Below are 26,607 nucleotides of genomic sequence, written 5' to 3'. Positions count from 1 at the left end.
ATAAGGCTCCATTTGGTTCCTAACTATCATTTAGCTGGGGACCTCCTGGAACTCCCTCAAGGACCCTTGAGGGTCCCCGGACCCCACTTTGGGAACCAGCTATTCTATGGTCCCATCGAAGAGCCAGGAGCACGGTGGCTGGGAAAAACTACACTTCCCAGAATCCCCCCCCCCCCCCCCCCCCCTATCCTCGTCCTTCCTCGAAGGGTGAATTCTGGCATGGTGACTGACAACAAGCACGCAGAGCGCACCCCTGGTGGTCGAAGGAGGGGACTGCCGGGGTCCCACCGCCACCGACCGAAGAGCCAGAGGGAAAGGAAAGGAAGCAGCGCCGTGGCTGAAAAACTTGGGGAAAATGGACAAAAGTAACACGCGTATAGGCTTGATTCATGCATCCGTCGTCGGAATGAGGGGAAACCGCTGTGGATAAGTAAGATCACGTCGCGGTGGTGGTGTGTTCCACTGACTGACAATGCTGTCGAAGAGGGAAAAAACACCGAATTCCTTGCCTTTCCATTGAAAGTAAATTTTACTCATGGAGAACGGAGCAAGTCGGGAGTCATGAGCACAGGTTTGTTTCCTGGGGCTGGGGGGGTGCTGCTAAGTTAGCGAAATCGTGCTTTGCAAAGTGTGTTTTGTGTGATTATTATAATGACAATATTGTTTGCATTTTGGCGTGTTTTACAGAAAATGAAGGGGGGAAAAGCTACACTAAATTCTAGCCCGACGTTAACTTTTGGGTCTATTTTTTTCTTTAGTTATAACCAGAGTTAATTACTGTTTTTCTTAATGATAGCTTTCAAAAGACATCCAAGAGAGAGGATGAGCCCGACCTCAATCTCGGTGCATACTAAAAATAATCAACACAATGAATTTGATTCCGTTTTCATATACCCCTTTGCAGCCAGTGTCAGGGGGCAAAGGGGGGGAGATGTTTCCTTTGTCTTTAAAACATCTGCCCTGCTGTTGATGCAACACACAAAAGTTATAAACCAACTCGATCATAACATCTCGCAGTCGCAACAGTGTTATAATGGACGTTTATCGGGCTGAAGCGGGGTTGTTTCATTGAGTGAGTGTTTATGTATGCATGCACCGTTTTACACAGTTCTTTTTTTTCCATGGGGCATGAGCGTTTTTGTGTCATTCAGGTTACGGGAACATCCGCTCGATGACTCCGCTTCTCGTGCTGTCGACGAGACGACAGTTTGATCCATGCAGTCCAGTGACTCCAGTCAGTGTACACAGTAAAATCCTCGGTGTTAATATTTGACTCCGAGAGTGTACAGATGTAACAATTTGCCTAGATATTATGGACACTAAAGAGTTACAGTAGGCTACTGGCTGGGATTTTACTGTGTGTGTAAATAACGGAAAATATAAGGCCTAAAATATGACTCCACTAGGCCATGCCTGCCATAAACTTGTCATAACATTTGCATCATATTAATGAACCGAGAGAATATGAATGGTCCATACTTCATGAATAATCTCCTGTAAACTACACAGTACACACCATATCAGACATGCCAGTAGAGATATGGTAGAAGGTATATGCAGTGACTTCAACAGTTGGCAGGTGAATTCGATGTTGCATCTGACTGTAATTACAATTACAATTTACAATTTAGGCATTTAGCAGACGCTCTTAATCCAGAGCGACTTACATTAAGCAAGAACAAAAAGCATGGGGAATACATCACATAAAAACATTTATTTATTTAATTCATATCTAGCACTCCTAAATAGTGTGAATGCTTGCTCAATCTGCGTTTGTAATCCAGTTATCCCGAATATAGTGTGAATCCTGCTTCCATCGAAAGATGCTTACTCCACCACCCAATACTCAACTGGGCAAGGCATTCATAGGCTAATTTCATTATATACTGAATCAATGTGGTTCTATGAAGAAGATGTGATCTAGTAGTAGGCTCACATTTACAAAGTTAGCATTAATTAGACAGCACATCATTTGACAGCACAGTCTCTGGATATTTGATTTGTATCCACAACCTAACTTGTTCAGAATGTGAATAATATGCACACATTCCCATTTACCTTTTTATTTCTCTTTGTTGCTACATTTGTCCCATGTGACCCTAAGAATCACCCTTTGACCCTAGACTGAATGACATCTTGCAGCTGTCCATGGTTATACCAGGAGAGGGTCAGACAGTCAGTGCTTGCATGCACTTGTGCTGCGTTCAGAACTTGTGTGCACATGGCTGTTTTCTATTCTCTGATCTCTAATAAAGTATACTAGGGTGATGCCCATTGGGACATGCCCATTGAGAGCCCATGTCCCTCCGGTACACACACTGGGCAATATCTAAGCTATAGACGCTATCATTGTTTTTGGAAGTTGCAGGATTTTTGGCGGAGGTACCGCTCAAGGAAATACGTTGATGCTTTACAAATCAGTTTACATTCTCGGTGAATGAAACAAGTGTTGTGATTTAAATAATAGCCTATATATAATAAAAAATATCCCACACACACACACACACACACACACACACACACACACACACACACACACACACACACACACACACACACACACACACACACACACATTCCATGCAGATACTGTATATATTACTGTCTTATATGTTATATTGTTTTGCTGCTGTGCTATTTTATTTTTTCATTCATGTGTTGGACAGCAATGTGCTTGCATGTGAACATACTTGGCCAATCCACAGATTCTGATTGTGAATGTCTTCTCTGTTTCCTGCAGGTGTGAAGAAGCCTCCATTGGCTCCCAAACCTAAACTCCCTGCTGCCACCAAACCCTTACCCCCTCCCATTGCTCCTAAGCCAGGCCTTTTCCCTCAGCCCTCCATTGTGTCACAGCCTTCCCCTGCTGCTCAGAAGAGAGAGAAACCTGCTCTTGCACCCAAACCATGCATCCCCAAGCCTTCTGCCTCACTCCTGTCTCTTTCATTCCCACCCACCAAACCCAGTGTGCCCAACATCACATCTCAGGAGCACCTGGATGCTCCAGGTGACAGTCTGTCCCATCTCAACTCCAAAAATGGGATTTTATTTGAACCTGAAACCTGCGATTTAGACTATGTCATCCCCACCTGCTCGTGTGGCCTCCAGGATTGCTCCCAGTGTCAACACATGGGCAACGGGAATGTCACAGATCTTGGGAACGACCTGCACAGCAAACCCTTGCAGAATGGGAATTCTACGGAAGACTGTGGACTTGTCACTCAGCCTTGTGAGAAATCAGATGGCCGGGAGGAGAAAGGGGGTTTGGAGGGAGATGGAGGTGTGACCAACAACCGCCTCCCTAAGCATAAAGACAAACCCCAGAGACAGAAACACCTCGACAGAGGACAGGCGAACAGGGAGGTGCTCGGGACCGAGGCTCAGCAGCAGGCCAAAGCATCAGAGGTATTCAGATACAGTGAAAATACTACAGGTCAGTCATTTAAGGGTGCAAAGCCTGATATTGCAAAATGTGACCGGCAAACCGATGCCTCAGTCACGGAAACAACAACAACCCAAGACTCTAAAGCAGCCTGCTTTGCCGCAGATAGCGACGTCACCTCCCCGATTCGGCCTCGTTCACAACTGACTCTCCCGCCGACCTCCTCTGAATCCTCTCAGGTATACACTAGTGAGCCTGACTGCTGCGACCCCCACATAGACAGTACACCTTTCACTAGGGCTGATGTGCAGGTCCCTGCAGCCCCGTGTAAGCCTCTGCCAGTCCCTCATCCACGTAAACCCAGGAAACCGGCTCTGGTCCGGCAGGATGGCCTGGAGGGCAGTGCCCAGGAGGGGGTGGCAGAGGAGCGTGCACAGGGACCCGAGGCTGAGGAGGTGGCGGGGACATCAGCTTTCGCTGGCCTGTCTCTCGGTTCAAAGAGAGAGGAGCTCAGCCAGGGTTCTGTAACCTCTGTTGATAGCCCTGAACCGCCACAAGCTCCAGGCCTGGCGGAGGACGAGCCCGATGCCCCAGTGCCCCCTCCTCGACAGACTTCCCTCTCGCCCCGCCTTCACAGAATGCCCTACACATCCCCCTCCCTCAACAGGAACGCCTCCCACTCGCTGGACCTGCTCTCTCGACCAGAACCTGATGCTCTGACCCTAAAAAAAGAAGGGGCAGAGCAGAGGGTGGAGGATTACGAAGAGGACGGTTATGGGGATTTCGAGCGCTACCCTATCGCGCATAGCCTCCCCAAACAGATCAAACTGGCCTGCCACCCACCATTGGCCAACGCCAGGAAGGCCTTCTCTGCTGAGGAGCAGTCGCCCAGGGCGCCACCCAGGAAACCCCAGAGGCATAGCCTGCCGGCCCCCCCACCACCTTTCCTATACCCCCCTGCACCACCGCATGCCAGCACTCCTATGCGGGATCTGCCCGCGCCGCCCCAGGAGAGAACATCATGGCGCTTCCGTAAGCCTTGCGTGACGTTCTTCAGCAGGCAGATTCCAACCAGGAGCAGCGTCCCTCCCCAGGGCAGAGCCCCACTTCTGGGGAACAAGCAGAGGGCGCAGTCCTTCTCTGCGGCCGACCTGGCGATCCGCGGCGAACATCAGAAGAGGAGTCTCTCCTTCCGGAAGCTGCTGGAACTCAGGCTGTCAGTCAAGGTGCTGCCAAAGCTGTTGGCCAAGGGAGGTCAGTCTCTGGACTGCACCAGCGTGGAGTCGAGCACGGGGGATAAAAACCCGGACCGAACTTCTGGCAGCACCGGTGACGATAACAGCTGTGGGGAGGGTGGGGAGGAATCTGTGGAGTACGAGAACGTGCCACTGTATGAGGAGATACCGGAGTATATGAACCTGCCATTTCACGGTGCACGGCCCGGCTGGCCTAATGACCTAGAGGACGCAGACATCTATGAGGTGCAAGACCCCTATCGGCGATCCCTGGGCAATGAATATGATGGGTAGGGTGTTTACGGCATATTTGGAATGTGTGCATGTTTAACTTTGCATGTAAATGTCTTCCCCAGACACCCTTTCTTTTCCTTTTCAATTAACAATTACTCATAAGGGGGGGGAAAATAAGCCTGGCTAAGATTACAACGTTGCGTTTGTATCTTGTTTTGTAGCATTGTGTCTTGTGTTGATGGTGACTCAGGTTTCAAAGAGGATGTAGCCTTAGAGATCAACGCAGCCTCCCAACAATTTGTCGCCTAAAGCAAATAACTCAGTCATGCCATCACTTTGTTACTTATTGTTACCACAGAATAATAGGCCAAGAGTCCCAGACTGAGAGTATGTCGTCTGACTAATGACCTTTATGAATGAGTTTCCTGGGAAAGCGAGAGACGTATGTCTAGAACAATACCACATTGATATAGGTTGGTTGTATTGTGCACGCTGTGTGTGCGTTTTGTACCTGTGGTTGAGTTAATGTCGGCCGAGTCCTGGCCTCTATTCACCGCCCAAACCGTGTTATTACCCAGTGATTCCAGGTATCCTGTAACTACAGTGTGGGAACCATTGTGTGCTATATTGGCTTTAGTGTGGGTGGTATTTTAAGTGGAGGGTGAAAGTTAGCCCATAAGCTAGCAGCATAGAATGTTGAATAGAGCATTGATGTGCGGCAGCAGGTTGGGCTGTTTTCCTGTGGGTTATTTTCAGTGGCCAGGGCAGGAAATGTCTGAGAATCGCAAGAAACGCCACACAGCACTCTAGAACAGAGAAAATAAACCTTCCACCAACCAACCACTAACGGGAGTCCATTGCTCCGGACTCCCGCCCTCTCGGTGTGTCCGGCCTCATCTTAACCTCATCTTTCTATTTTCCCCCTCTCTCTCTTTCTCCATGTGAGAAAGTTTGAAAGCTAATGACACCTCGTCTATTCCATTCCATCCAGGTACATTAATGAGTCTGCATGGGGGGGGGGGGGTTCTGGGGTCATTGAACGAATGCCAACTTAAATGTTGGCTTTAGTCACATGTCTGACAGTGATCTGTTGTTATTCACTGGTTTTATTGAGTTCAAGGCCAAGCGAAGCTTGATATGCTCCGGCAACAAAGTGTCATATGACGTGTCGCTCAACAGAGTGGTGTTCAACTGGAAAACAAGTAAAACTTTTTTTGTGTTGAACTGCACACACACAATAATTCAGGCTTTAGGTATTGTCCAGGAACACTGGTGAAAAAGTAAAAAAGTAAAGCAATGAAGAGGACCTTGCTTGCTTCTTAAATCTGTCTGGTATGCAAAGTGGTTTGTTATTGTGTGTGTGTGTGTGTGTGTGTGTGTGTGTGTGTGTGTGTGTGCGTGTGCGTGTGCGTGTGCGTGTGCGTGTGCGTGTGCGTGTGCGTGTGCGTGTGCGTGTGCGTGTGCGAGTGCGAGTGTGAGTGTGAGTGTGAGTGAGTTGAGTGAGTGAGTGAGTGAATCTGCAGTGTTTCCCAGGCATCTAAGCCTGTTAAGTTTATGTAACCAGCCTTGGGCAGTAAACAAGTGGCGCTCTGTGCCTGACCCAGTGTGCTGGAATGCTTGTCTATAGAAAAAGGGAGAGACAGTTTGAGAATAGGCAAGAAGTGTGTGCTTGTGCACGTCCGTGTGTGTGTGTGTGTGTGTGTGTGTGTGTGTGTGTGTGTGTGTGTGTGTGTGTGTGTGTGTGTGTGTGTGTGTGTGTGTGTGTGTGTGAGAGAGAGAGAGAGAGAGGTGGGGTCGTCAGGTTTAGGTGAGAAAGAAACAGGCAAAACGAGGAGGTTGAGAAAGTAGACTAAAGACCAACCTGTCAGGAGAGAACTATCAGGCATGATATCAGGAAGAGTAGGCAGCATAAACATTGTGGGCACCTTAATATCAAATTGTCTTTTTTTTCTTTTTCCAAAATGTAAAAAGATGAACAAAAATGGTCTGAAGAGCTGCTACACAGTACACACAAGAGGATGATGCTGAGATTCCCGAAGGTTATTACAATAACCTGTAACTACGTTATAGTAGCTATACTAGCTATAGTAGCTACAGTCCTGTCTTAACCAGCTCTTGTCTTAACAAACACCTGTCCAGGTCAAATGTTCTTCCAACACAGCCAGGTGTCGTGACAGACATGAAGATGTAATAAAAACATGGATAGATAAGAAATTGCAGCTTGACTCTGCATTTGTGATCCTTGTAGCAAATCGTTAGCATTTGCATCCTAGCATGGGAAAGTCAGAGGCCCAGATCAAATCGCTGGTGACAAACAATACACATGTTGCTACTTGTAGCTAGTCTGTAAAACTACCAGGGTAGTGCAGACTAGAGCCAGTAGAACTATGTTGTTGTCCTGCCAGCAGACTAGACCTTTAGTTTAGTTTAGTTTATTAGTTTGTTTTTTCTTTCCATACAAAACATTCTTAGTTCATCAGTTTTTTTCTTTTTCTTATTCTGGAAAAAGCCTAGGCTAGGCTAAGCCTAGGCTTATTACGTCTACCCTTTTGTCCATTAAATTAAAATAATAAAAATGAAAATATATATGTAGGCTACATCCCTTTTACAGGTCCTCAAACAACATTTCTACTGAACAGTGCAACATTCATGTTTCTTTACCTTTTTTTTTTCTTATTTTCTTTTTCTCTTCTTCTTCCTTCTGAATAACAAGCAAAAAAAGAAAAAAAACAATATGCTAATAAAAGTAACAGTAGTAACATGAAGTAGTAGTTCCTTTACTCTGTATAGCTATTTAATACTTTTTGAATACCTTCTTAAATTTATCCTTAGCTACACAGTCTTTCAATTCATCATCACATCTATTCCACAGCTTCACACCCTTTATCGTTATACAATTACTTCTCACGTTGATCCTTTCAGTCTAGCAGTGACAGACAAACAACAGAGTGTAATGCTGTATCATAATGTCAACTTGTCAAGATAGACTATAGACAGGCATTTTAGGTATTATAGTTGAAGCAGAGATGTGCATTATTGCCTTTAGCATGGATGGGCTTTGGGGGAAATCTATGTGAATTTTCAAGTTGGTTCTAATAAGCCCCATTCCCCACTAATTATCCACAGAAATTGGCTGAGTGTTTCTTTGACTCGGGGTGCAAAGGTAAAATGTAGCCTAGTAAACCATAACTGTTGTGTGAATTCACATTATATGTCTTCTGTCTTCAGAAGACCGGTCTGTCAATCACGCTGATGGATAATGTGATTTCACGTGACCGGGATTGTTTACCAGGCCAGCCATGTAATCTTTACACTCCGTCAAATTAAAACACAATTTTTGTAGCCCTTTCTTTTCCCCACACATGCTGTTGTTTTGGTTTTAAATATGCACGGAATTCATTCATTTTCCACACATTAATGCACGCATTTGAATTGCATACCTACCTAGATCTGTTCAAAACATACCTTATACTTTCCATCACATTACGGTCATGCATGTTTTATTATTGAATTATGGCGTCTGTCTGTGTCTTCCTGGCCAGGGACTGGATGAGGCTGGATCTTCACTCTGAAGAGGAGGAGGTTCACAGCTCTGATGAAGAGGACGACAGCTCCACCTCAAGCAAGGAGCACCTGGACCTGGCAGAGGACAGACAGGTAACTGACATACACACACACACACACACACACACACACACACACACACACACTCCGATGATCCATGGGTCGGCGGTTCGAATCCCGGCTCCTCCTGTCTACATGTCGAGGTGTCCTTGGGGCAAGACACTGAACCCCAAATTGCTCCCGATGTGCTGGTTGGTACCTTGCATGGCTTCCGCCACAATCTGTATATGAATGTGTGTGTGTGTGTGTGTGTGTGTGTGTGTGTGTGTGTGTGTGTGTGTGTGTGTGTGTGTGTGTGTGTGTGTGTGTGTGTGTGTGTGTGTGTGTGTGTGTGTGTGTGTGTGTGTGTGTGTGTGTGTGTGTGTGTGTGTGTGTGTGTGTGTGAATGGGTGAATGTAATGCACAATCTATGCCTTGGATAAAGGCGCTATATAAATGCACCATTTACCATTTATTTACAACACACACACACACACACACACACACGTGCGCGCAGAGAGAGAGAGCACGCTAAAACATTAACATACTGTAAAATCAAAGCGGTAATTCAATATCTGGAGTCCACAGCAAGCGTGTGAGGTTTGCTAATAATAAGTAATGCCTTGATAGTCGAGCCTTCAGTTTATTTGTCTGGTATGAGGTATGAGGGCGAGGGACAGAGCAATGTCACTGCCAAGGAAGTGAGCTGTCACTGTCGTAGTTAACACACTGCGTGTGTGTGTGTGTGTGTGTGCGTGCGATATGGAGATGGATGGGGAAAAAAGTGTTTAGGACCAGTTCCTAAAATGGCTTTGTCCTGTCTGACCCTTGTGATGCTATCGGCGCACACGTCTGTGATACCCTCAAACAGCTTATGTCTGTCATGCACTCCCTCCCCATGCACGCACGCAAACTCACGTGCATGCACAATTAGGAGCAGGAGGCCCTTTCAGTCAACCAGGGGGCCATGCAGGCTGCTGTCCAAATTAAGAAACGCGAGAGACCACCCCCCCCATTACCATTCCACAACACACACACAATTGTAGAGGAGAGAAGAGAGCAGGCGAAGGGCAGAGTGTAGAGCTGGTGTTCTGCTTTCAGACACCATATCCGACCGAGCTTTTGTCCGGGAGGTGAAATGACCGGATCCATGTTTTTAAACAGTTAAGCAAGACTGAGGCTGATCATGGTGGTTTGCAGTGACGCTGTAAGTGAATGTCGTCTTGTGTGTCCCCGTGAATAACAGTGCTCTGATGTCTCGTGTGGCATTAACAAGGGTTGCATGCTGAATTGTGAATAACCATTCAATATTGGACTAATGAGTTTCAGATGGTGTGTGAAACCCATTTTTCAACCCGAGTCATGGCTAATAAATTGTAATGATCCTGTAATCCTAACATCTAGCAGTAATCGTGGACATTATTTTTTGACACGGTTGCACACACCGAACGTATACACACTGCACAATACTTGCACTGACTGTGTTGTCCGATTCCTTCCTCAGCAGGAGGACGAGATGAAGAGGAAGAAGGTGGTGCACATAGCCCAGGAGATCATGAGTTCTGAGAAAGTGTGAGTGTTTTAGCAATGTATAATAATAATAATAAAACTTTATTTGTATAGCACCTTTCATGACATGAAATGCAGCTCAAAGTGCTTTACAGAACAATGGAGAATAAAAGAAAAGCAAACAAAAAAATAAAAAATAAAAGATCAATTAAAAGCAATGTTGTAGAAGTGGGTCTTGAGCTGAGCTTTAAAAATGTCTACAGAGGCTGCCTGACGAAGGTACAGTGGGAGCTTGTTCCATGCATAGCACTAAGCTAGCCCCCACCAACGGCTCCATGCGTGCATGTGTGCCATAATAATAGTCAAGACATTTGTTTTATTTTGGACTGTGACTGACACACGTATACCTGTGCCTTCTCAAACAGGTTCGTGGATGTCCTGAAGCTGCTTCACATAGTAAGTGTCTGCAGTTTTAAAGTTCTAAACCATCGGTTGTAAACTGCATATTCTTTTCTCCTGAACGAACAGTTTTGTTTTTGTTTTTGAAGATTCGTTTTTGGCTTTTGTGCCTTTATTGATAGTTGCAGTGAAGACAGACAGGAAAGAGGGAGAGAGAGAGAAGGGGAGAGACATGCAGCAAAGGTCGTCATGAACAGGACCAGAGCCTATATGTGGCATGCGCCTGGACCACTAGGCCAACACACTACGGTGTGGTTGTTTTAATTAAAGTTGGATCACTTGGGGTTTGTTTGTTTGTCTTATACTCCCCCTGGCACTTCGCTTGTATTGAACAGCGATCAAAGTGCTGGATGGAGATAAATGAATGAGCAGTTGGGTTGTGTGGGCTCTCTCCTGAAGAGCTTTCTAAGGAGTTGAGTAATGGTGTTGATCTTTAAACATGCTGTGCTGGGCGGTACTGTAGTTTCCTGGGTCCATTCTGGTCAGGTAGCCAGGCCATGGTTGCAACTAAGCTTAAGTCTTTTGATCTATCACATCATTCCATTCATTAGTAGTATAGGGACACTGACAGAAGGTCACTTTTGACGGTGCACACACACGTGCGTGCATGTGTGCGCGTAATCTTCGTATGCATCCATGCAATTGCGATGGAGAAGCTGTGTGTATATGCGGCAGACGGGAGTATATCAGTTTTGCCTCCCCACCTCATAACAGTTGATAGTTAAGTCTTGGCTTTGTTCTGGTGAGGTGAGCTGTGCAGCCAGGTTACCTGGTGAACTCCTAGCTGGCAGTCTGTGATGCCTGGATACTGTCGGGGTCTTGTACCAAGTTGATGAGTTTTTGTTAATACAAAGTTTCCCTGTGACATTCAAAAATATGCCCTGGCCTACCGGCTTCTTGTCTGAGTCTTTGGCATACTTGGCTGCTGTGTCGCAAGACAAATTTCAGTGTGAACTGACAATAAAGTATACTATATCATATAATATCATATCTTTATTTACTTATGTGTGGTCTGTGCCGGTGTAACTGCTGGTGTCCTTATTATATATTACATTATTATAGCACACCAGTGGATTACTTGTCATATCTGGGAATACCTCCTACAGAGTGAGTGTCTCCACTGGGGAATCTCAGGTGGAGAGAGTTCGTCCAAAGCATGCCGGGGAGGTCAAGGCCAGGGCTCCACCTGTCCGTCCGTCTGTCTGTCTCTGATGTGGCTTTAGTGCAGCGAGCACAGGATTAGCTTAAAACGCTGGTGGGAGAGGCAGAGACGTCCTATGAAAGAAAGAGAGGGGGTCAGATGACATTCTTCTCTCCGTGGCTGGCGCTGGACACATGGCAGCTGCTTCCTCAGGCCACTGAGTGGACCCTAGACATACACAACATGCCTTAGCTAATCCTGTGTGTGTGGGTGGGTGGTGGAAAAGTGTGTGCACGATTTGTGTGTGCTTGTCAGTCACTAGGTATTATTATTTTTGATTAATGTTCCACTGATAGAATTGCTTTTGACAATAGTCTTTTATTGTCCACTGTGTCCACATTTGAGAACGTTTGTGGTGTGTCACTTATATTCAAGTAGATTGAGACCTCCGCCCTCCTTTGTCATTTGTTGCTGTTTTCATATGTGTGTGTGTGTGTGTGTGTGTGTGTGTGTGTGGGGCGTGTGCGTGCATGCATGCGAGTGTGCACGCGCACACGGGTGGCCTTCCCGATCGCCTGCACGCGTGCTTGCATTTGTGTCTGTGAAACAGTCGTCATTTAAACGAGTTGCCGACAGTTTGGTTTGACTTTATACTTGGTTGAAATTGTGGTTGTTTTTTTTAACTACATTTTTATCCCACGATTTTGTAACCCAGTTTTTCTTTTCACCCAGTGCCAATTATCTAAGTAATCCTGTGCGCTACACTTCCTCTGCCAACCTGGGGGGGCAGCGGACTGACCTCATGCCTCCTTCTATGCATGAGGAGTCCAAGCTGCTTCTTTTCACCTGACAGAGGGGAATTTCCCCGGCCGGACGTAGTGAGTGGAAGGGACACGTTATTCCGACCAGTTCCTTTCCCCTCCATCAGGCGCCCCGGCTGGCCAGGGGGAGGTCGTTTTAGAGACCAGGATTACGGCATGTTTTTGTGAGGGTATCTACCCTAGGGGACACGGGGAGAACATGCAAACTCCACACAGAAAGGCCCTATCGCCAACCCCCGCCTCGGGTATGGGCACTGATGACGCGGAGGAGGGAACACGCCGCCAGTGCCCACAGCGTCCCCAGCGGGAATCGAACCCAGGACCTTCTAGCTGTGAGGCGACAGCACTACCAAGTACCAACTGTGCCACCATGCCCCAGAAATTGTGGTTGTTAATATATAAACAAAACGCAGACTGTCTGCCTCGAGTGCACATGTTTGAGAGGGCTTTGGTGCTGTGTGTTTATGCCTGTATGGGGTTTGAGAGTGAGTGTACGTAGGCTAAGACAGTTGGATCCTGCCTCCTTTCTCTACTTCCTTCCAGGTGGATGTGTGTGTTGGCACACAGGGCAGTGTGAGAGCGCTGCCGCTGACTCAGCTGTGTGTGTGTGTGTGTGTGTGTGTGTGTGTGTGTGTGTGCGTGTGTGTTGCGAGGTAGCAGAGAGTTGGGAGGCATGTTTATGAGGTGATAAGCAGGTGTTCCTGTTCTGTCATGTGTCAGCGCACCCTGCCCAGCTGTGTGTGCGCGTGCGCGGACTGCGCGCGTGCGCGCTCGCCTGTGGGATGGACGTGTCTCTATGTTGTATGTATAGGCTGCAGTTAAAAGAAATATAGATAGTAGATCATTTAATAACATAATTGATTCACCATAATATATCCCTATTTTTGGCACGTGACGTCATCAGTGTATTCAAAACAATTCAGAACATTTCAAAAATAGTTAGAGTAATCTACAAGCTCACACCGCACTGCGATGTGATATGTTGTGAGCTTGTAGATCTACTATCTTCACTAGTTTTGCATGACACAGTCAATCGATAGAATAATCACTAAGATAATAATAGATCGTTTTTTTTTTTTTTAAGATTTGTTTTTGGCTTTTTGCCTTTATTGAAAGTGAAGACTGACAGGAAAGAGGGAGAGAGAGACATGCAGCAAATGTCGTCATGAGCGGGACTCGAACATGCGACGCGCTGTCAGGACCACTTGGCCAGTGGGCGCCCCAAAATATTAGATAGTTGCTGGCTGTATGTCTATGTTTCGGTTCCTCATTAGATCCCCCACCCATACTCCTGCAATTTGTTATTCTGACACCTTCAACAACTCTGTGTCCCTGCTGCAGGATTTCCGGGATGCGGTTGCCAAGGCGACTCGTCAGAACGGGAAGCCGGTGGTGGAGGAGCGTGTTCTGAGCCAGATCCTCTACTACCTGCCTCAGCTCTACCAGCTGAACCGAGATCTGTTGAGGGAGCTGGAGGAGAGAGTGGCTCATTGGTATGTGCTATACTTTACCGTTAGGGGTGGCCGATTCCAAAAATGTGTTCCAAATCCTCTAAAGCTGTTTTTCTGAAAAACCTACGTTTCTGTGACTCAGTGACTCAGTGGTGCTCAAACTTTTTCACGTCAAGGACCACCCAAAAGTATATGTATTTGGGCCGTGAACAAAATATTTTGTTCCAGGGAGGGAAAGATTATTATTTATTTTTTTAAACATATGTTTATTCATTTTCTTTACAGTATTTTCAACAATTGACATTGGTGATTGGAGGGAAAGATTTTAATTCAAAATGTTTTGCACACATTTTCACACAAATAGTCAAAGTATGAAATTATGGTTTGACACTAAAATTCTGGACCAGGCATGCACGCTGGGTCTTAGGCTCGTTCGCCTTGATACAGAAGGGCCTTTGGTCATTATGAAAGTCAGATGTGAAAAATAATAATAATAATGTTCGAGCGATCAAAATAAGCGATTTAGCCTAAGACCCCACACGCACTCACGATGGGAGCTGTGCTCTGGATGTTTTTGAGGGGTGCTAGCCCCTCCTATGTCCAGCTTTGAGGGTGCGTGTGAACACAAACATTGTCCTAACACAAACATTGAATGCCATTGACAATGAATGGCCAGTTTTGAATGGACAACCTCCGTTCCTCCAGGGAGTATTCATGCAATCCATGGCTCTGTAACACGTTCATTCAAAATGGAGACGTGTAATTATAAAACGCTCCTCTCTCCTCCATCTGCCTCACAGGAGCGATCACCAGAGACTGTCGGACATTTTCGTCCAGAAGGGACCTTATCTGAAGATGTACTCCACCTACATTCGCCAGTTTGACAACAACGTGGCCCTGTTGGACGAGCAGTGCAGAAAGAACCCCGGCTTCTCTGCTGTCGTCCGAGAATTCGAGGTAAGTGGTGCAGTAGGCATGCTTGCATTTGTGCATTGGTGAAACAGTCGTCACTTAAACGAGTTGCAGACAGTTTGGTTTTTCGTTATACTTGGTTGAAATTGTGGTTGTTAATATATAAACACAGACTGTCTGCCTCGAGTGCACGCGTTTGAGTCGAGAGGGCTTTGGTGCTGTCAGTGTGTGTGTGGTTGCATGACGGCCGTGTGAATGATGGCTTTGTCTTTTCTTTTGTCTCAGATGAGTCCAAGATGTGCCAGCTTGGCTCTGAAGCACTACCTGCTGAAACCAGTCCAGAGGATCCCACAGTATCAGCTGCTACTTACAGGTAACACACACACACACACACACACACACACACACACACACACACACACACACACACACACACACACACACACACACACTGCTGTCCCTGTGCCTGTCTCTCCTACCAATGCACACTACGGGTCAGAGTTGATTGAATCATGCCACTGTTTATTGGCAGCGTGTGGATGCAAGCTCAGCACAAGTGTGGTTGTGTGTTTGGCCTAGATGCCGTTTGTCAGTAATCCGCTGACACCTAGTGGACAAACGTGGTAACATAGACCTGTGGAATGCCATTATCTTTCCTAAAGGTCACATTGTAGTGATTGTATATGAACACACAAGTAACACATGATTTCAGCTACCATAGTAAGAGCACCCCCATCCGCCCTCCCCCAACAGATTATCTGAAGAACCTGCCTGAGGACTCTGAAGATTATAAGGACACACAGGGTAAGACATTGGCATGTTAATTACGTTATACTGAACATGAAGAGAAATCACACGCGGTGGCTAATATTTAATTCTTATCCATGCAGCCGCTCTGGGCATAGTGAAGGAAGTGGCCAACCATGCTAACGATATCATGAAACAAGGGGTAAGAGATAAACACCTTCTTTTTTTTTCTCCGAGCATCACAATAAAAAAGAAAATACATCTACTGTAGGCTCATGTTTCTTTCTCCTCATATTGTTTCAGGATAACTTTCAAAAGCTGATGCACATTCAATACAGTCTGAACGGCCACCACGAGATTGTTCAGCCAGGCAGGGTGGGTAGCATCTCCATGAATTGTCACTATATTTCAGACCTGAACAAGTCCATTTGAACCAAACCAAAAAAGCCCCCTAAACCCGCTGTACCGTAATCTCTCTTACTTCTCCACGTACTCTTCTAGGTGTTCCTGAAGGAAGGCACACTGATGAAGCTGTCCAGGAAAGTCATGCAGCCACGGATGTTCTTCCTGGTGAGTGATGATGACACCTGCTCTGACAGCAGCTTGTCAACAAGCAAGCTGACGCACTTGGAAACTCATTTTCACTGAGAGGCGAGCAAGCAATCTGACAACAGCCGAACAACAAGCGGGCAGGCGCCGTACCGTGACATAATAACATTCGTGCTCGTACCACGCATGCTCACCCACACACACAAGCTCTGAATTGAGTCCTATATTCAGCTATAGTGAAGATTTTCATGTTACACAAACATTTGAATCCCATTGACAATGAATGGTTCCCCTCACTTCACACGCGTGTGATTTGTCTATGAGCTGCACTCCACATCAGTCCACACAATACTATACCTAGTGGCTAGTAGCTACACAACTCAACTCTTCTGGCTTACTAATTGAAATAATTTAAGCGGTATAATATACACATTTGATGTGTTTTGCTAGTTTTTTAGCAAGGCATTTCTGTGGGGTCAGTTTGGTATGACATCACGTCTCATGTCACCATGTCAAAGCAGTCTCTGATACACCACCGCTGTGTAACCTAATGTACGTCCAGTGCACGACGTACAGATGCATGCCCCTCAAAGATGGAAAGCACAGCAACACACAGCGTTGACTGCACTGGTTTAATTTAACATCGGTATTGGATAAATAACGATACCGAACCCTAGTTTCAACGTGGTCACATTTCCGTTGTCTTTGTTCTCCCCAGTTTAACGATGCACTCATGTACACCACTCCGGTGCAGTCTGGCCAGTATAAACTCAACAGCATGCTGTCATTAGCTGGGATGAAGGTGAGTGGGATCATCACGTGAATTGTAAAACACCACAAACCATGTGCTGATCGAGCAGCCATTTGATAAAACGGAGTGGTCGTCGATAAACTGAGTTGCTGTGTTCGGTTGCGTTGCAGGTGAGCAAACCCAGCCAGGAGGCCTATCAGAATGAGATAAACATCGAGAGCGTTGAGCGTTCTTTTATCTTGTCAGCCAGGTCAGTATACCTAGCTTTAGCAACGGACAACCACATGCACACATATGGAATTCTGCACAATATGAGCTATTAACTGTGTGTGAAGCTTATTATTTGATTCAGGCTGGCTGCTATTGGGTTTCTGTGCGTTCTAATTGTTTCCGATGCTCGCAGCTCTGCCACAGAGAGAGATGAGTGGCTGGAGGCCATCGCCAAGGCCATAGACGACTACACGAAGAAGAAGATAACTTTTATATCAAGTCGTAGTCAGGAGGAGGTAAGAATTGCCCTTTTTATGTCTTTAGCTGTATAAGTTCTCCAACCTATTGATGTACTGTATTTAATTTACCTAGTTGTTTTTAAAGCCAATGGGGCTCGATTCACCAACAATAAATACGCCAGAGTGTAACGGTGGCGGAAACACGCTGATGCCATTCATTAGGCTAATGTGGTCTTCTATTTTTTATATAGGGCTATATAGCCCTATTCATTTTCCAATGTGAATCGGATCGGCAGCACGCTGCTGTCTGCCCCCCCCCCCCCCCCCCCCCACACACACACACACACCCTGCACACACACACACCGACCGACAGTCAACTGACTCAAGGAGCTCTGTAACAAAACAATTTCAATAGGGCTGCCGCCTACTGCAGGCATTACTACACTAAACAATGTTGGATTCGTACAGTGCAGAATGCAGATAAGCCTATGTTCTTATTATAATTGTGAGTTTGTTTTTTAACATGCGCGAGAGCCGATCTACATGCTCACAGCGCGTTGCACTGCGAGTAGAAAGCTGTCAAGTGAGAAGCGCAATCGCGCATGCTATAGTAGGCCTAATATCCTAATAAATAAATAAAAAGGTGTCGGGCTTGGAGGGGCAGTTTCTGTATGGGACTCTAGGCTAACTTGCCTAGAATGCATGCATTTAGGCATACAAGTGCACTCAGCTTTTATTATATAGGCTATAATTTCTGTGCTGATCGACCAATATGTTGGGGACACATGCCTACATATTTTATCTGAGATTTGGGAACAATTTATTGATTCAGCATGAAGATTAAAGCCTTCTGAATAAATCTATACACAAGTGTATGCTTCCGCAAATTTCTCCGCCACCTAAATTGTAGGATTTGACGGAGTTTCCGACCAACCTACGTGAGCGTCAAGTTCACGGCCATTTCCATGAATTCCAAATTAATGTGGGAAATCCACGTAAATGCCTTTCCCCTAGCGTCACGTCATGTTATCAGCGTAAACGCCGTTGTGAATTTGGACCAATGTCTTTATATAAAGATCTTCTGTTCTGGCAATGATGCTGTCGTTATACATATTTGCACCTTTTTTCCTCACTCTCTCAACTTAGCCTGATGGTCTTGTGGACAGCGGCGCGCCATTGGGATCGAAGGCTCCGATCTGGATCCCAGACCTGAGGGCCACCATGTGCATGATCTGCACCTGTGAATTCACTCTAACCTGGAGGAGACATCACTGTCGTGCCTGTGGCAAGGTCCTTTTAACACTTTCACAGATGTTCTCAATGCATTAACACCATGCCATGTAGCCCTAATCTCACCATAGCTGTGTCTATGTGGTAGGTGGTGTGTCAGGCTTGTTCGTCCAATAAGTACTATCTGGAGTACCTCAAGAACCAGCCAGCCCGTGTGTGTGACCACTGTTTTTCCAAGCTACAGGAGAACAGTAAGTCCCCCAGTGTGATATCTGTTATATCACTTGAGTCAACAAGAAAAAAATATTTTGTATAATGTTGTTCACTTTTACGTGAAGAGGATTGTGTATCAGAATTTATGGCGCTAAATTACTTGTGTTTTTTTTTTTACAGGCGACCGCTGTGCCTCAACATCAGTTTCACCTATTGGGAAATCAGGAGCCTTTTCATTTTCAAGGAAACACAAGAAGATTCCTGCTGCGCTGAAAGAGGTGGGGAGCATTAGATGACATTAGTGATCTCAGTTTTCAACTGCAGGACTGGAGCGATTTTACAGTGGGAGGATTTGGGGACAAATAAACAGCTTTTTGAAATAAACAGGTTAATATGCTCAAGAGCACAGTGTTGTCCACTCAACCCTCAGGCTCAGCCCTGTCCCAACTCATCACATCACATTACCGTTTCTTCCCTTCTAACTAAAGAACCACTTCAGCTAGCAGGTACATCTGATGTTTTGACATGTTATTTTCACCCATGATCCTCATCAGGTGTCCGCCAACACAGAGAACTCCTCCATGAGTGGCTACTTGAACAGGTCTAAAGGCAACAAGAAGCAGTGGAAGAGGCTGTGGTTCGTCATCAAGAATAAAGTCCTGTACACCTACGCCGCCAGCGAGGTATCACGCTCCCACAATGTTGCACCCAAATCCTTTTCACTCAAAGCTGTTACGTTCAAGTGTGTATTTGAATTGGTCTTTCCCATTGACAATGAATGGAGAATTTTACGTCATAGTGTCTGAGCAAATCGGCTATTTTTGTCTTACACAAACATTAAATTCCCATTGACAATGAATGGAGAATTTGATGTCATAGTGTCTGAGCAAATCGGCTATTTTTGTCTTACACAAACATTAAATTCCCATTGACAATGAATGGAGAATTTTACGTCATAGTGTCTGAGCAAATCCGCTTAGTGTCTATTTTTGTCTTACACAAACATTAAATTCCCTTTGACAATTAATGGAGAATTATATGTCATAGTGCCTGAGCAAATAAGCATAGTGTCTATTTTACGTCATGATGCTGTACGATGATAAGAGTTCACATGGGTGTGATTGTTTTTGTCAGGATGTCGCGGCGCTGGAGAGTCAGCCACTGTTGGGTTTCTTCCTGAGAGAAGAGAAGTATGGACCCGCTCAGAAGCTGCAGTTCAAACTGTACCACAAAAACACCCTGTTCTACATGTTTAAGGCAGATGACATCCCCACTGCACAGAGGTATTACAATCTGTACTCTCTAGTGTTGTATAAACCTACTCGGGAACGATGCATGTCACCAATGTCGGTAATACTCGCCCACCGCTTTACTTGATGTAGTCATTGTAAATGTTTGTCTTGACACGCTGCCACTTACGTTGGCAAGTCAGTCAGTGAAGCTGACAGGACTTGCTATTTAATTCAATGAGAATAATATATATATATTTTTTAAAGATATTTTTGGGGCTCAGAGATGGGGAGTGACGGGCAGCAACGGTCGTCAGGGATCGGGATTCGAACCCTCGACACGCTGTCAGACTGGATTAACAGCCTATAGGCTGTTAATCCAGTCTGACAGACTGGTGTTGGCAAAGTTTTCACAGACGTTCTCAATGCATTAACACCATGCCATGTAGCCCTGATCTCGAGGGTTCGAATCCCGATCCCTGTCAACCTTTGCTGCCCGTCACTCCCCATCTCTGAGCCCCAAAAATATTTAAAAAAAAAAAAGAAAAAATCCTGTTTACAAGTTCTTACAGGTGTTGGCAAAGTGTGCTATTTATGAACATTTACTTAATTTTGAAGTTGCTTCCATTTGATGTATTCTTTGTAACCGTGGCTAATGTCTCTCTGTTGTTATTTCTTCAGATGGATTGAAGCCTTCCAGGAGGCTATGATTCTTGAACAATAATCCCCGTACCAGTTGCAGTGAAGCTGCCGGTCATTATCTGGAGTCAGTTGTTTGTAGACTCATGACCCCTGGTCACAGATCAAAGGTCAACAGCTCAGGAAAGACTCCAGATGGTCCGTCTACCCTACAAACATATCCGTTCGCCCTGTCAAAATTACATTGATGTCAGGATCATACTGTTTTCCTCAGAGGAACAATGGATTGGTTGTGCTGTTTGAGACATATTTCTATCTGCAAGGCCCCGGTGGATAAGGCCATTAATTCTCTGTGGAGTGGAGTTTATGAACCAATGGGGGATTTCTTGCCCTCATTATGGTGGATCTGCAGATTTGTGTGTTTCAGTGAGACTGTTCTGTATTTCAGATGCAAGGTCAAGTCCAGAAGCATGTGTGTGGAAGTGTCACTGCGTAAAGATGTCGGGATCATTTAAAGCTGCAATCAGTATGTTTTTTTTATGTCCTCTCTAAATAGTAGGCCTATTCAAATTGCAGGGATTGCAGTTTTAAAGTAACTGGAAACCCGATAATATCTGGGACATAGAAATGTAATTAATCTGAGAATGAATGAAGGAATCACATTTGTGCAAAACAATCATGTCATGGTAACTGCCCAAGCTAGATCATTCTATCAGTACATTCAAGTATTAGCATATTAATACTTCCATTGTTCATTTGTTTTGCTTCTCTTTTTCCCCAAGATGAAAACCAAATTTGCAACCTTGTAAAATATAATTCAAAATGACGAGATGTTTTGTCTGAACTAATGAAAGTATCTTTTTATGTGTTGAGCGATATATCAAGGTTGTGTTTTTGTTTTTACTGTGAAAAACAGACTTCTGCAAAGACCGAGGAAGTAGATTATAGTCTGGAGGTTTATATCTCTGAATGAGACATTTGTTCATATACTGTATACAGTATTTTTAAAAATGTAGGATCGATTGACATGACACACAAATCATGGCTAAAACAATATACTGGAGAAAACTGGAAATGTCAGAAATGTAGTTATTTAACTACAAGTATTTTTGTTTGCTTTAGCCACATAAGAAGTGGCCCATTGGTAATACTGTGTATATGCAATTGGAAGAGCAACATTCAACCCTTTTTTGTCAAAGCCGAGAGCTAATATTTATATGGAATTGTATAATACTTTTGAATATGGAGGAGTAGTTTTATTTTATTTGATACAGCGGTTTTAAAAGCACAGGTTGCCACTTCTTTTGTAACTGCAGCATAGATTTTTTTTTATCAAGACCATTCGTTCTTTTTTAATTGTATTTAATTAGACTGAAAGTGTTTACAAAACGAGCATTTGATTTTCTGTGTAAAGTATACATGAAGTATCTATATATCTCATGAAATGTTAAAAAAAAACTAAAAGGAAAAAAAGATAATTCAAATGATAATTCAAACAGTTTTAACTCACAATGTGCCTCCAGTTATCAGATACATTTCCAAAAGTGATTGGTGCATTGATTGAAATTGTTGATTTGAATAAGGACATTTAGCTATCCAGTAAATATCCATTATAGTCAATTTCTTCAGTGTATTGCAGTTGTAGGCCTACCAATGTTGTCGCCATAGATTGCACTATCCCATTATGGCCAAGGCAAAACATCAGCTGCTAGTCTAATGAAGACTATTGGCTGCCATCTGATCTCCATAATATGGAGATATTATACCATATGTATGGTTTCTTTTAATCTCTTTAATTTTGGCTGGTGATTATTGTTGCATTAGCCTGGACAGGGCAGAATTGCTAGCCAGGGGCTAGCAGGCATGTATGAATTTGTTTTATGTGCAGTGATTGTACACTAAAAACCTCCACTCCATTTCAGAGTTATAGAGTCAGCTGTAAAGTTTTATTCTGAACTGTCAGGCAACAGTTTTTAATAAAATATTTTAAAAAGTACAATAACTTTGCCTCCTGTGTTTTATGATCTCCTCTTTGTATCGTCAAGGGGTGATTTTTATATAGAGAATTGTAAAGTGAAGCTTGATTGAATAGGGGGAAGGTGTGGATCATTTGGAGCCTGCATTGACAGTACTGCATTCACTGAAACCCTAACCATAATTATGCCTTTCTCAACATGTGGGTCGGGAGTTGGAACCACCAGGGGGGTCCCCACACGATTTAACATTTTCCAAACATTGGCCAAATGGTCAAATAACATAAGAAAGAAGCAAAAATTGCTATTTTACAGTGATTTCTGCCTGGTTTTAGAGACAATTTGTGGTTTTAGAGACAATTAAATAGCTAAATGTTATTTGTAAAAAATAAAAGTAAAATAAATAACAAGCAATAGCCTACTATACTTATTATACTGATATATTGTACTGATATATTATATGCTATAATATTATAATAGGCTATTATAACAGACAGTACACAATACACAGACCACGGGCGGAACTGTTATTCCCATAGGTTATTCCGATACTCGGGACAGATTTACTTGAAGAACAGTCCGTCCTGATAATAGTTCCGTCGTGAAGATGGCGGAGTATGTGAATATCGTCCGAAGGGCTTTCGGGCAAATAGGAGGTCACGGTGGCGTGCGTGGCCTTCTCGTTCAGTTCTTCAGGTTAGTTTGTTGTTAAATATATATATATATACATAATATATTAAGTGATTGGCCTGCCGGTGTGGAACAAAGTTTTGTGTGTGACGATTTAATGAGCAACAGTATGCTGCCTTGCCAAGTACTTCGGAGCTCGGATTAGCTGTTTGTTTACTAGCAAAACAGGATGCTTTGTCAATGTTGACTAGTATATAGTATTAAAACAAAGTTTATGATTATGAGACTTCATAGCATGTTTTATTTAGATGGTTCTGGTAGAGCCTAGAGCGTCATTCTTCCTATCCTGACTTGTTTCACGAACACCAAAGTCAAAGACCTTGTAGAAGCCCAGCGCAGGCGACAATGTGTTTGTTTGTTATATTACCATGATCTAACATTATTATCACTACGTTCACGTTGACAGGGCAAATGATATTAAGACTGGACCATTGGTTGGTGTGGATAAGTATGGAAACAAATACTTTGAGGACAAGCGCTATTTCTTTGGTAAGGACTCGCAGAAAATAGAATAACATACTTGAGGATTTGAGGTGTGTGTGTGTGTGTGTGTGTGTGTGTGTGAGTGAGTGAGTGAGACACATGTAAAGTGATTTACGTCAAGCACCGCAGCACTGCTTTTCATTTGTCTTTAGTGTTTATATCCACTGAGAGCTACTCTGTTTTTTTATTTGATTGATTGAAGTTTGATGAATTACAGTACATTTCAAGCACAAACTCAATACAAAGACTGTTAAACTGTGAGTGGACAACCCAATTAAGCATTACACTTACACTGTATCCGTGTTAAGGTGTGTATTCTGTGTTTTCAGGACGACACCGCTGGGTGCTTTACACCACTGAGATGAATGGGAAGAACACGATGTGGGAAGTGGATGGCAGCATGGTGCCTGCTGAATGGTACTTCAACTACTTTATAGAGTAACCGGAAGGCTCGTCCCAAAACACACTCGCCCCCATTGTTTTTGTGGACCGTTCGCCCCAGCGGTTCTTGTATTTGTTTTACTGAGGTTGGGGTTAGTTAGGCATAGTTTAACTGTGGTTAGGATGAAGAATAGCTGGTTATGTTTAGGCATTGTTTTACTGAGGTTAGGTTTAGATTAGCCTCTTTCGGTACCCTGTTACCTTTTCTGAATTTTGGACGACGGTGCCCTAGGGTCCCTCATCGGTTATTCCACTCTCCATAGGACGCAGATGTACCTACTGTCTGTTCACGGAGCGCAGCGCGGTCGCTTGAGTGTTTGTGAGATGTTTTAAAGATGCATAAAACAGCTTTAGGAGACCACGGAAACGTGTGCGAAAGAGTGCTAATCGGAGTTGCCGCTGAACTTCTCTCTCCTCTCACTTTCTTGACTTCCCATTGTACCGCCTCCCGAGCGATATACTTTCCGAATAAGGTGAGGTTTAGGCACAGTTTAACTCTGCCTAAACCTAATGTTACATTTAGAAATAACTTGTGGTGCTGGTGACCGTTCCGTGGTCACCGGATTTGACCCGGGGTGAGCGTGTTTTGGGGTGAGCGTTCTTGTATTCCTTTGGTCATGTACACACACACACACACACACACACACACACATTAGAGAGCAATACTTATATCTTAAATCACTATTAACTGCTTAAACCTGTACACACTTAGTTGACTATGCTATTCTTTGGTGACAATAACAAATTTGCAAGCTCATAACATGGCATCTTGCAATGTGCTGTTGTGGCTTATAGATCACACCAGAATATGGAGGCAGAATTACAATAACAAGTGCATTCAGGAATACAGAGGTGTGAACCAATAATACCTGTATTATTATTAGGTTGCTTTAAAGCCTCTCAAGATGTGTATACAAACTCACTACGCCATCTGTAAAACATGTAACAGTGGAGGCCTTCCACCCTGTAAGAATTAATTATTCCCTTTGCTAAAAGCATACCACTCTTAAAGTGTAAGTTAGTGGTAAAGGTCGAGAAGCTTTGGAACAACCGAACAAGGCAATTAGTGCATCTGGTTCAAACTGTAGATAGTCTTTTTTTGCTACACCAACACATTTTGAAATAAGATTCTTAAAATCATCAGAATGTTGTTTCATTCAAACCTACGTAAAAGTTATTTCTTGGGAATTATTTCAAATGTTTAAAAAAAAAAAGACGAAAAAGGTGCGACAGAGAGAAGGCTTCTTTCAGCTCCATAAAAAAATGCAAAATTCGGCCACTCGCTCACTCACACCTGGTCACTCCAGCATGGCGGTGTTGCAGTGAAATTGGTGACCTGCCAAAATATGTGACCACTTGTGGAATTCACACAACTTTCATGGAGCTCTTTAAAAACGTGGCCTAAATACCGCTAGGTTGAACTCTGCTAATGAACAAACCACAATGATTTACGTTCACATAATTGTTATGTGATGTCAACACGATTGTGACATATTTCATCAGGTCACCAATTTCACCATAACACCGCCATGCTGGAGTGACGAGATTTTGGGTATTGGAATTTGACTCTGCTTAGGACAAACCCAACTATGTAAACTAGTCTTTGGCAATTATAAAGAGATGAGTTGGCTATATTGTAATATCCGTTACTAATCAAGCGAGCAACAAAACATCTGTCATAGCATGACATGGTGTGCAACACAACCCAAACCTACCAAAGTGTAATTTCATACATAGCAGGTATTGTCTTAGCCTAAGATTTAGACTCTCGTAGATGTATTTATCGAAGATGTCAGAATCGATAAATGCATCAAAATCTTAGGCTAGTAACTATCGTCTTATATCTTAAAATTGCAAGTACTATAGATATTGTGTAGTATTGGCAGCCTATAAACAAGGTAAATGGAGGAGGGTATGCGCGTGACATCATCATACCTGGATGTTACACGGGAACACAAACTACTTTCTAGCTTTAACAGCCCATATATACAAATGGAAAAGTCCTATCTGATTGCATTAAACTAACTTTTTCACTTTATGCATGCGCATACCCTCTATTCACAAAATGAATCTACGCAATAATCTTCATAATGTTTTAGTGTTACAATAAAAAACAGACAAAAGTGGATCACCATGGAGAGGGTTTAAATCTGTCATGCCGGTCGGCGGTCACTCATTCCATGATGTTTCCATCAGGCATCGCTGGCTGCATTGCATGACAGATGACCCACCAACCACGCATCCCCCTGAGCCCAAGAAGTTCCTCGCAGAGATCCACCAGTTCAACGTCAGTGGCTCAGCCCAGCAGTATGTGCCGTACTCCACCACACGCAAGAAGATCCATGAATGGGTTCCTCCCAAAGCTGAAGCCCAATGACCTCACTGAGACTGCCGCATATTATTATGACAATTAATTCCCTCACTGTAAATTATACTTGTAATCTTAATAAAATCTATACAGATGA

The 26,607-nt window shown here is 44.1% G+C and overlaps 2 protein-coding genes across 2 annotated transcripts; both read left to right on the top strand.

Moving 5' to 3' along the window:
• The first annotated feature begins 293 nt into the window (after window positions 1-293).
• Window positions 294-22,790, top strand: fgd6 (FYVE, RhoGEF and PH domain containing 6). The gene is made up of 21 exons (XM_080757540.1): window positions 294-571; window positions 2,741-4,907; window positions 8,394-8,508; window positions 9,959-10,026; window positions 10,389-10,419; window positions 13,726-13,877; window positions 14,636-14,792; window positions 15,033-15,120; window positions 15,501-15,551; window positions 15,638-15,696; window positions 15,798-15,869; window positions 15,996-16,064; window positions 16,762-16,845; window positions 16,965-17,044; window positions 17,198-17,300; window positions 18,391-18,534; window positions 18,623-18,725; window positions 18,868-18,965; window positions 19,242-19,370; window positions 19,822-19,970; window positions 20,598-22,790. Exons 1-21 carry the CDS (start codon window positions 562-564, stop codon window positions 20,638-20,640), a joined length of 3,972 nt encoding a protein of 1,323 aa, XP_080613666.1. The 5' UTR covers window positions 294-561; the 3' UTR covers window positions 20,641-22,790.
• A 298-nt stretch (window positions 22,791-23,088) lies between these two features.
• ndufa12 (NADH:ubiquinone oxidoreductase subunit A12) lies at window positions 23,089-26,607 on the top strand. The gene is made up of 4 exons (XM_080757565.1): window positions 23,089-23,224; window positions 23,625-23,707; window positions 24,031-24,118; window positions 26,339-26,607. The coding sequence occupies exons 1-4, from the start codon at window positions 23,136-23,138 to the stop codon at window positions 26,517-26,519; spliced, it is 441 nt and encodes a 146-aa protein (XP_080613691.1). The 5' UTR covers window positions 23,089-23,135; the 3' UTR covers window positions 26,520-26,607.

This window comes from Protomyctophum bolini, assembly GCF_963924005.1.
Source record: "Protomyctophum bolini genome assembly, chromosome: 23".
Lineage (NCBI taxonomy): Eukaryota > Metazoa > Chordata > Actinopteri > Myctophiformes > Myctophidae > Protomyctophum > Protomyctophum bolini.
Note: the sequence above shows the minus strand (reverse complement) of the source record. Positions and strands in the feature narration are given on the sequence as shown.